Genomic DNA, 12,177 nt, shown 5'->3' with positions numbered 1-12,177 from the left:
ATATGTGTAATGCCCTGGTTCACACCTTTACTGTTATGCTGGAAGAAATGCTGTTCTGCTTCCAGCCTGTTTGGGTTATTGTTGAAGATGAGACATGTGGAATGTGTAGCATCCAATTAGCGGGAAGTTTTCTTGGTGAGGGACAGTAAGGTTGGGCTTGAGGTTTTTTTGTTCGAGAGGAGATGGAGAGAGAAGGCGCTGGGGAGAACCGGTTGTAGCATATGATTGGTGGGAAACCCATTTGTTCGAGATGGATTGCGAGTGACAGTCGAAAGGTGGTGGTGCTTTCACATGGACTAAGGGCCCCACGCTGAGTGACAGAAAAGTTCAAGATGAGCTACAAATTGTGTATATTTGACAGTTTAATTAGAATAGGCCATTTTCTTTTTGTTATTCTTTATTAATCCTTCAGTTAAGATTCATAAATATAATTCCTTTAATTCTATGCAGTGTACTGTCTGTTATTTCATGGGATTAATTTGTAACAGGGCAGCAAATCACACAGCATCCACACAAACCAGGGTTTGGGGTGGGATCAAGCATGTCTCAATCTCATGAGTTTGGCGAGGCTGGAGGTTGTCTTCCCTAGACTTACTCAGCCAAGGAAACTGGGGCATTTCATTCGATAATAAATGTACTTTGAACTTTGATGGAAAACATCCTTCCAGATGCATCTCAGTTTGGTGTGGCAAATTGTAAAGAGTGTGGACACATCTCAGACCATCAGAAAAACCAACCACTCCCACAGACTCTGTCTGCATTTTCCACTCCCTCAAGAAAACAACCAACATAACCAAAGACGCACAAACATTCCCTCTTCTCCCTTCCTTTGGACAGAAGATAAAAATCTTAAAAACATACACCACCAGGCTCAAAGACAGCTTCTATCTGGCTATAATAGGAGTTTTGAACAGACCTCGTACAATATAGATGAATCTTGATCTCACAATCGACCTCATATAGCTTTCACATCTTATTGCCTTACCTTCACTACACTTTCTATATAACTGCAACTGTGGCACTATATTGTGTATTCTGTACATTGGTCATGGCCATCATCATCTCCTGGAGACCTGGACCTGATACAATTTGCCTGTCACCACAATAGTTCTACACCATTTGCAATCTCGCTGTCTCTCTACTAGGCTTCAGATCAACTGGACAATGGTAATACCTACGTCAGGCTGCTGTTTATTGTTACAGCTCAGCATTCAACACCATCATACCCTCATATTAATCAACAAGCTCCAAAACCTGGGCCTCTGTACCTCCCTCTGCAACTGGATCCTTGACTTCCTCATGGGGACACCAAAGTCAGTGTGGATTGGAAACATCTTCTCCTTGCTGACAAATCAACACCGGCACGTTTCAAGGGATGCGTATTTACCTCTAGTCTCTCTACACCCACAACTGTGTGGCTATTACAGCTGAAATGTCATCTATAAATTTTCCGATAATACAACTTTTGTTTGAAGAATTTCAGATTTTGACGAGGAGATAAAAAGGAGCAAGATAAATCAGCTAGTTTAGTAGTGTCACAGCAACAACCTTGCACCCCACAACAGTAAGACCAAGGAACTGATTGTGGACTTCAGGAAGACAAAGTCAGGGGAATAGCCACCAGTCCTCACTGAGGGATCAGCAGTGCAAAGAGTGAACAGTTTCAAGTTCCTGGGTGTCACCAGCTCTGAAAATCTAATCTGGGCCCAACATATTGATGTAAATATAAAGATGTCACGGTAGCAGCTATATTTCTTATTATAAGTTAAAGGAGACTTGGTATGTCATCACAGACTCACAAGTTTCTACAGATATAACAGAGAGCATTCTAACTGTTTGCATCACCATCTGGTATGGAGGGACCACTGCACAGGATCAGAAAAATCTGCAGAAATTTGTAAACTCAGCCAGCTCTATCATGGGCACTGGCCTCCCCAGCATCTAGGACACTTTCAAAAGCCAATGCCTCTAAAAAGCACCATCCATCATTATGGACCCCCACCAACCAGGACATGTCCTCTTCTCATTGCTATCATCAAGGAAGAAGTACAGGAGCCTGAAGACAAACTCAACATTTCAGGAACAGCTTCTTATATTCTGCCAACAGATTTCTAAATGGAGAATGAACCCATTAACACTACCTCACTATTATAGTTTGCTCTCGTTTTGCATAAATTTGTGTGTGTGTGACCTTTTTTATTGTAATTTGTAGTTTTTTAAAAATTATTATATATTGCAAAGGACTGGTGCTGCAAAAAAATTTCACCTTCATAATTTATCGTGTGTTATGTGTACTAATGTGCTTTACACCCTGGTTCAGAGATCCATAGTCTTGTTTCTATATACATTATATACAACATATATCAATGACAATAAACTTGACTTAACTTGACATATGCCAGTGATAGTAAACCTGATTCTGATATCACAATGTAACTAAATTTCAAAATGATCTTCATGGATAGCATGAAAAAGTTTGAAGTAAAATTATTATCAAAGTACGTATAATTCCATGATATATAACACAGATCTATTTAATTGTGGGCATACTCAATAAATCTATGGAATAATAACCATAACACAATCAATGAAAGACCACCCAACTTGGATGTTTAACCAGTGCAGAAGACAACAAATTGAACAAGCTCAAAAAGAAATAATAATAGCAAATAAATATGCAATAAATATTGAGAACATTAGATGAAGGGGCATGGCTTGTGGGAACATTCAATGATGGAGCAAGTATAGTTAAGTGAAATTATCCCTTCGATTTTGATACAACAGGGGCATGTGCTTCCTGTTTATGGAAAAGAGTAGAGAGTCGGTGTTTCAAGCTGAGTCCCTTCATCAGGACTGGAAAAAAAGTTGAAAAGTAAGAGATAAGGAGAGGGGGAAATGGGAATGGGGGATTGGTGAATGGAGGGGGCAATTACTGGAAGTTTAAGAAATCAATGTTCATGCCATCGGGTTGGAGGCTACCCAGACAGAATACAAGGTGTCGTTCCTCCAACCTTAATGTGGCCTCATCATGGCAGTAGAGAGGACTATGGACTGACATGTCGGAATGAGAATGGGAAGTAAAATTGAAATGTGTGGCCACTGGGAGATCCTGCCTTTTCTGGCAGATGGACTGAGGTGCTCTCCCAATCTTTGTCAGCTCACACCGGGAACAGCAGATGAAGTGTCACATCACCTTGAAGGACTGTTTGGGGTCCTGAATAGTAGTGAGGGAGGAGATTCAAGCAACAGAACAGTTGATAGGTGTTAATTAACTTATCAACTGGTATGTCATTGGACTGTGGGAGGAAACGCACACGGTCACAGGGAAAGCATACGAACTCCTTACAGGTAGTGGGGGGGTATTGAACCTGGGCTGCCAGTACTATAAAATGTTGTGCTAACCAATACGCTATCACATGGCCTGTACGGTGAAGGCTTTATCTGAATGCATATTTATATATATAAAAAAACCACACACACACACAAACACAATGAACAATCATATTCCGACAAGTAAAATCACTAGACACGTTGCCATTTGAGTTATGGATTTATTCAATTAAGTGTGAGCATGTTATAAAATTACAATACTTGTAGTTTGCATCTTTATTCAGGTGCACATAGCACATTCAAGATACTTTAAAGTTAATAAGCAAAATGCATTATTTGAGGATCAGATTCAGTAGATGGATTGCAACATTTATTTTGAGGGCTGTAATAGCCTGCTCCATTCTATTTTTAGCACTGTTTTCATGCAGCAAGCCCTCAATTCATTTAACATTCAAAAATCTTTAATTTCAGTTTTGAATGCAAGCAATAACCAGGTCTTAGCAGACTTCCAACCCTTGAATAAAGAAATTTCTCTTTTCAGTTCTAATTTGTCTGGTTATTACAATAGCCTCTAATTCCAGAACATTCTCTGTGCAGTCTTCTAGGAATATTTTGTGGATGGGTAAAGGAATCGCACATTAACCAACTGGAATTGCACAGTGATTGACTTGATATCGCATGAAATAAACAATAGGGAGGATTTGGGATTTGACCAGCCAAGGTTTGGAACTTGATCATGTTTACTTTAACTTTGAACAAATGACAAAGATTACAAATAGAAGAGTCACAGTGACAAAGCTTAAAACCAAACACAAGAACAAAGCTTTTCCCTTGAACATAGCTTGCACAAACCAAAACTATGTTGCAGTTCTATTCTTTACAATTAAAATTTTTTTTGAAATTTATACTCCAATCATTGTACTGATTTGTGTAAGAGTGCCTCATCATTTGTACCAACTTTATTAACTGACCACAGGTGGGTGGGTGAGGGGGCGGAAGAAGGGGGGGGCAAGGATTCAGTTCAAACTTTACCACTTTTAATGACACATTCAGCTTCATGCTTTGCAATAAGCATAAAGACAGATCAGCCAAGACAAGTGTTACACAATTTTAATGTTAATTCATATTTTAAGTTTACAAACTTATAAAGCAAATACAGAAGTTACATTTAATTTTTCTTTAAAATTCATTACTGGTTACCATGAGCTCACCAGGAAGATAAATTTATTAATACAAAAGCATGATGATCGAGCAGATGATTTGAAAAGAACTTATGAATAGTGATAAATTTAGCCAAGAACTATCTTCTACATTTAGCAGATCGATACATTGGCAAAAAAAAAATCTCTTGACAGCATTAAATACTGACCCTCAATGTACAAAATTAACATTGCTTTGCAAAAATGAAAGCAGTCAATTTTATCCTACAAAGTAGAGATAAAACAATACACAACATAGCATCCTGTGATCTCTTGTAATGTTGCTGCTGTAAAGAAAGAATCCCCCACTGGGGATCAATAAAGTACTTATTATTAATACATTACTAATTCAAACAAAAAAGAGAAAGGGACTTACAAGAAAACCAAAAGGTTTAAGACATGTCCAAGGGCCTGGTGTTCAGAGTGGCAGCTGAAATTGAGATTTTCTCCAACAACACCTTCCCCTGAAGGGGATGGAATGAGAAGAAGGTCTCTCAATGTGTTGCTAAAACAAGTAAATACAGTAATTGGACTACAAGATGACAAAACCTCAGTGGAAATATTTTATTAATCCAGATAATGGCAACATTTCTAATGATGCAGACTTGAAGTTCTCAATGCTTCACTTCTGACTATTTAAGTTGGCTGCAATAATATTTGGAGCATCAAACTAGAGAACTTGCATGTGACTTGCATGTCCAGTAATAATTAAATAATTTAATTCAAGCAATTACATTCACAAATGAGGTATAATGAATGGTACATTTGTTATTTGGTGAGTACATCAAGCATTTCAACTGGTCCTTAAAAGTCAAACTAAACAAATTCAGATTCCTAACGTAGAAAGTGCAGTGTATTTCTTGGTACATGAGGGCTACTGAAAGCTATGGTACAGTGCCTTTTGAACTTCATTTTAAGTGCCTAGAATAGTCCATTATGGAAAATACTACATGGCTGACTGGAGACAAGAGAAATGTTAATATTGAACCATTCTCTGAAGCAAGAGATAAAATTCTTCTTGCATTTTTCAACAGCCACAACTGAAAGAATTCTTGTAATTGCTCATTATACCCAAAGCAATTGTAAATACAGCTTTACTTTTAATAAGTAGTTCTTATACATATATTCAAAATAATTAATTAAATTTCTCTGGCAAACAAAAATTTAAGGCTTTGTCAGTATAGTATACAAAACAAGCAAGCACCAAATGGACCCTGCAATTCTGATCATTTGAATCTTGATATGTACCCTTTATGCTTCTCTTTCCATCATTTTTGATTGTGTCCCAATAATATTTCTAGTAACTTAATTTAGTTCACATTAAGATGTACTGCACATTCTGCATTCATATGTTAATTTGAACCACAAAATGTTTACAAAGGATTACTATCCAAATACATTGAAATTCCTTCAAATATCTTTTATAATCATCTTTTTTGGCATGCTATCTGTTTCCAGAGTGCATCTTCAGAATGCAGTAACAGATTTGGCTGGTGCAATTAGTTGGCAAAAGGTTTAAGAGTCAAAATATTGGTGTAGTTTAGTTTGTTTTCTGAGCCCACTTGAAATCATCATCTCTTGGTCTACTTCCAGTTAATCGCTGAATAATATCCTCCAGAGTTTTCCAGAATCTTATTTTTTCCAAGGGTTGATTCAGCCAACCTTGAAAAGAAACATGAAAAGGCATTCAATTTTTTTTAAAATGGCAGCCATGATATTTCATAGTTACAAATTTAATTAGAAAATAACTTAAAATTACATTTGCATCACTGGAAGCTGCCCATATACAAAATTAACACCATTTCACACTTGCTTCCTCCTGAGAACCCAACGTAAAAGCCAGTCTTTAGTCAACTATCTCAAAAAAATGAGTGAACACTGGACTGAGTAAAGGCAACAGAATCATCTATATTTTGGCTACAACTGGATACTCCTAACAGCATGGCAGTATTGAATCAAGTGCAGCATTAAGGAGCCTTAGCTTGTGATGGAAAACAAGGGCAAAGCTTACTGAACTCTGTAACATCGAAGGTGATAGATTAGCCTATTTTCTCAAAAGGCCAGAAGTATTGGCCTAGTCAGCAATGTCTAACTGGTGATTTGGAGCAGCAACATCAAAGAACTAACATGTTTTCCCCATATTTTCTGCATCAGTATAAAGTTTAGACTAGTTTTTTTTTGTTGCTACATTTCAACACAACTGGTTGAGCATGGTAATATTGCAGATAATGTAACCTATCTCCTCCACAGCAGTGAACTCTTGGCCACATTTTTCCAACGAAATAGCAACGATTCTGTGTGAAAGTCATTCTCCTCCATGGAATGCAAAGTGATACTCCAACTGCTGCAGAACACTCATTGTGTCACTGATGGCAATCTAACATTGAACAGTGTATATTGTGGAGTCAGAGCCTGATGTTATTCACCAGCAGATAGACTAGGAAATTTATCTGGGTGATCTTGCAGTGGTATTAACTTACACTTGCTCCAGTGACTCCTGGAAAAAAAACAGCTGTAAGCGCAAGGACCTTTCCCCCACTTAAGTATGCACATGTAACCGGAAAGCCTGGAAAGTGTTGCTAAGCCAGTTACCATTGCAAACAAAGTACACTGCAGATGCTGTGGTCAAATCAACACGTGCAAACAAGCTGGAGGAACTCAGCAGGTCGGGCAGCATCCATTGACTGCTCGTTTCAACGGATGCTGCCCAACCTGCTGAGTTCCTCCAGCTGGTTTGTACAGTTATCATTGCATTTCTCTGGGCAGAGATTTACAGCAGGAAGATCCAACACTCAAAGCTTAGGTTAAATGAGAGCAATGAGTAATGCTCCCTGCAAGTTGCCCAGATTTCTTCCTTTTCCACACTCCAAGTTAGACAGTTTAACAACATTTAAACTACCAAATGCAGGTTTGCATGTTTGCACAGAGTTCTCCAATTCCAAGAACTAACCTGTGGTAATACAGAAGTAGGTTTCATGTGGAGATACATGATGAATGCGATGATGTTTTCGTGGTAGAATGACATGCCAGTCTTGAAGAAAGCAGACCCATGAAGGCAATCCAAAATACGTATGAGACCACTTGTGAATTTGGTTTGTCAGTGTCACAAACAATCCAAGAGAAAAGATATAGCACTCCCAAGGATAAATAGCATAGATGGCCTCTGTAAAAGGTAATTATTTCAATTAGAATTTAGCCAAAAAAACAGCTATACAAAACCTTTAATCGTGCATTATCTCCATATCACAAAGCCAATATTCTCTCCTTTCACCCCCCCTCCTCAAACCCTGTCAATCTTAGACAACTGGTTTACATTCCAACTGAACGTCAATTTGTTTGTCCTCGACTTGTGTAGCCACTTTCTGAATTAACTGAATTAGTGCTCAAGGGATGCATACATTATTTTATCTTGTTCAGTGTTTAATGCATTCAGAAATAAAGGATAAAAACTAATCAAAACATTCATTTTGGCTGAAAGTTCAGCTTCTAGATTAAAAGAATGCTGGCTACTCTACCTTGCTGGGTAATATAATGCTTTTCATCCCCAAGTTTCACTTCTACTTGCATCAGTGGCACAATATCTTTGATAGACAGTAACTGGTATCACTGATTTTTTTTTATTCTTGACCTCCACATAGTCCCCTTTAAAAGCCACTATTATTTCACGATTCATTTCCCCTTCATTCTACCTGGTATGTTGCACTATGGCATCTTCCACACAAATATATCCACTTAACTCATTCACTTTTAGACTCTATTCATTGAAACGGATAGGTAACTCTGACCTACTTCACTCTGTATTCCTGCAGCATTTTAATTCTAAAGCCACTATTTCTTATAGATTCCTTTACTTCAATGCTGGAGTCATCACTATTCTCAAAAGGATTAATTATATCAAGCTCTTGTTGACCAACTTCCTTAAATGCTTTCTTCAAAAATCTTCATTCTAGGAAATCACTGCTCTAATTTTCTCTCCTCACATGGTCCCCAGAATCATTAACATTTTTTAAAAATATACTGCACCAGATCAAAATTACCTTCCCATCCAAATTCTTTCACAGCCCTCCTCTGCCAACTACATTCTAGTTTCCGCCTCTCGTACAAGAGTAATTCTTCCAACAGTCAGGTCTTGTTTTTAAAAAAAAAACATTCTCAATGGAACCATATAATTATCAATTAAAGATATGCATGACATTTAATTATCTAGATGATTAGAATTCTTTTCATACTATTTAACTATTAGTTCAGAGTGCAACTGGATTTCTGCATCTCCTTACTCCCATTAATTTTATAATAAAATCTACACATCACCCATGTTTTTCTTAAAAATCTCACTTCAGAACAAAGACAACAACTTCTTTAGCCATGGACCACAATAATGGATTGCTTCATTAAACTCTTCTGGTGACTTGTTGGAAAATGAAATAAGGGTGGTTTACAATAAAGCCTTCTTTACAGGTATCACCTTAGCACAGATAAGCAATTTTTTGCACCACAAAGGACAGTGGTTGCAGATATTTAGCTCTGAACTTTCTTCAACATTTAACAAGATCAAGTCTCTTCCACAATCCAATTTCTTATAACTGACTTTCTTACTCACCGCCCAAATCAAATATTGATTAACTAATCTAACATTTGTGAAAGAATGGCCCTAATGTCCACCATCCAGTTGGTTTACAGTTGTTTTCATTCCAATATTATTAACATACATAATGGCAGCACTATTCAATTACACAGTAATTGTAGGAAAGGAAAAGCAATAGATCAACATACCTGGAGACAGAGTAAGAAACTTGTATGTCATATGGGCCAGAGGAATCACAGTAAGCATGCAGTTATCACCATTTGTTTCTACAAAATCATGTCTTGTTATAGCAGTGGGATCAATATGATGTTCTCTGAATGGTCTAATGAAAGCCTAGAACAGGCAAAGCAATATATTAACATCATACCACAAACAAGAGAAAATCTGCAGATGCAGGAAATCTGAACAACACACACAAAATGCTGGAGGAACTCAGTAGGCCAGGCAGCATCGGACTGAAACACAGCCAGTACTGCTCCCCCCCCCACCCCACCCCAATAGATGTTGCCTGGCCTACGGAGTTCTCCAGCAGTTTGTGTGTTACTAACTTCACACAATCCTTTCTGGCACCCAAGTCAAACCTACATTCCTTTTTTAAAAAAATGCTCAACATGTCAAAAGTTAAAAGGTGGATACAAAAATACAGATATGCTTGTATTTTAAGGAAGTAATAATACCAAGTTCATCAGTATTCTCTTAATGGAGTAGGCAGAACAATTTCAGAGACCACAGTATTCTGGAAATTCAAAAACTGCCCAAGAAACCTGCACTGGCGGAAATGCCCTACGCCAGTTCCTTGCAGATCCATCCAGCAGTAGAAAATGTGAAATTCCAAGATTTGCTCAGAAGTATCCCAGAAAAAGTTATGATTACCTCCTGGCTGCCAGGGTGGATCACCAAATGGAAGATAATGGACAAATGGTGCTCATTGCAAATTAGGGTGAAAAGTTTGAATGACATATCCACAGAACATTAAAGAAGGCAGCTAGGAATGGATTGAAATGGCCTATCCTGGATATAACAAATGCACACTCCAAGTTTTCAGCCAGATTAGCAGATCATTACTTTAGACAGAAGTGTTATAAAGATGGTAGTCATTTGTAAATATAATACAGGAGTGGCAGTAGAACCCAGAGAGAGGCAGAGTTTATAACAGATTAAAAGCTGCATGTTAATTCTTCACAATATTTAGTTTGTACTCATCAAGGACAGGGATGATGGACAGAATCATTTATTAGCTATGGAGGATTCAAATGTGGCAAAGCTGAGCGTGATCAGTATAATATCGAAACTGATTTTAGGCGAAGACACAGTGCAGCAGCATGGAGAGAGAAACAAAACATGCAGAAACCCAAGCAGTAATTGTTGGGAAATGAGGTCAGTAGCAGTGAAATAAACCATTGCAGGTAAATCCTTAGTTATGACTGAATACACTCCCTTGTGAAAGTATTCAGCCCCAACCCTTTGTTCACATGAGTATTATAACCAGGGATTTTGATCAATTTAACTGAGAATTTTTAAAAAATTTGTGAATCACATGTTCCTCTCCCCATCCACCCACACACACAGTACAGCCCCAAAAGGCAGGGAAAATAGTAAAACATGAAAAACTAAAAATACAAAACTGAAATGTCAGCAGTTCAGAAGTATCCATCTCCCTTTGTCAGTACTTGCAGCTATTACAGTCAGTAGTATTTTGCTACAAGTCTCTATTAGCTTTGCACAACATGATACAGCAAGATTTGCCCATTCCTCCTTGCAAAATTGCTCAAGCTGTGCCAGGTTAGTTGGGGAGCAGCAGTGGACAGCAATCTTGAGGTCTTGCCACAGATGTTTGGTCGAGTTAATGCTCAGGACTCGGATTGGACCACTCAAGGACATCAAGCATCTTCATTTGAAGCCATTCCATGGTTGCCCTCGCAGCGTGCTTTGGGTCATTGTCCTGCTGGAAGATTAACTTCCTCTCCAGTTTGAGCTTTCTGGCAGAGATTAGCAGGTTTTTAAATCTATTTGTATTTAACAACATTCATCTTCCCGTCAATCCTGTCCCGATTTCCAATCCTGCTGCTGAAAAGCATCCCCATAGCAAATGCTACCTCCACCATACTTTACAAAAGGGATGGCATTACTTGGCTGATGCACATCATTAGATTTCTTCCACATGTAGCACTTAGTGCTGAGAACAACACGTTCCACTTTAGTCTCATCTGACCACAACACCTTTTCCATATTGTCACTTTTAAATGATGCTTTGCAGAGTATTTACAGGCAAGGTTATGTTTTTTTTTAAAAAATGGCCATTTTTCCATACATAGTCTTTTTGTGCAAGGCCTTAGAGATTGGGGAGCCATGAACTTCATCTCCAGTTGCAGCCACTGACTTTTGCAACTCACTCAGTGGCTGTTGGCATCACAGTAACCTCTCATTAAAAATGCCATTCTTCACCGGCAACGAATTTTAGATGAGCAGTCTGACCTAGGCAGTGTAGCTGTGGTTTCATATTTTTTCCACTTTTTCACGATAGACTGCACTGTGCTCCAAGGTGTGTTCCATGCTTTTGTGGTCTTGTACCTTTCCCCAAATTTGTGCTTCTGTACTATACTTCCCTGACTTGACTTGAATGCTCTTTTGTCTTATTTTGGTTTGGTCTGTTGAAAAATCTACCATACCGTTGGACCTTACAGAGAAAGGGGATTTATTCATATGAATTAACTGAAAAAAGGTGATCCTCTAGTTTTCCACATCAACAAATTGAGTCCTGACGAAGGGTCTTGGCCCAAAACGTTGACTGCTCGTTTCCACGGATGCTGCCCGACCTGCTGAGTTCCTCCAGCTTGTTGTACGTGTTGCTTTGACCCCAGCATCTGCACTGTACTTTGTGTTAACAAATTGAGTGAGTTGGTAAGCTAATATATTTGCACCTGAGGAAAGTTAGCTTAGCAATTACAAAAGGGATGAATACTTTTTCAGCTTCACAATTCAGATTTTTAATTTTTTAAACTTGACAGGTTTTGGAATTTTTTTTATCTGACATGATGCACCATATTTTATAGACTAGTTCAA

The 12,177-nt window shown here is 38.2% G+C and overlaps 1 protein-coding gene across 2 annotated transcripts in view; it reads right to left on the bottom strand.

The window, feature by feature from the left end:
- The window catches only part of LOC140736008 (ubiquitin-conjugating enzyme E2 variant 1-like), a 98,318-nt gene that overhangs the window by 52,068 nt on the left and 34,073 nt on the right, over positions 1-12,177 (bottom strand). The window contains exons 4-6 of one of the 2 annotated variants that reach the window (XM_073061681.1): positions 9,303-9,447; positions 7,480-7,692; positions 3,532-6,191 (exon numbers count right to left, since the gene is read on the bottom strand). In XM_073061681.1, coding sequence (XP_072917782.1) covers positions 6,070-6,191; positions 7,480-7,692; positions 9,303-9,447 — 480 coding nt within the window. In that variant the 3' untranslated portion in view covers positions 3,532-6,069. Of the gene's footprint in view, positions 1-3,531; positions 6,192-7,479; positions 7,693-9,302; positions 9,448-12,177 lie in introns of those variants that run through there. The other variant, XM_073061684.1, reaches the window with a different exon arrangement.

The sequence above is a fragment of the Hemitrygon akajei genome, chromosome 11 (genome assembly GCF_048418815.1).
Source record: "Hemitrygon akajei chromosome 11, sHemAka1.3, whole genome shotgun sequence".
Lineage (NCBI taxonomy): Eukaryota > Metazoa > Chordata > Chondrichthyes > Myliobatiformes > Dasyatidae > Hemitrygon > Hemitrygon akajei.
The sequence above is the reverse complement of the archived record's forward strand: the minus strand, read 5'-3'. Positions and strand labels throughout refer to the sequence as shown.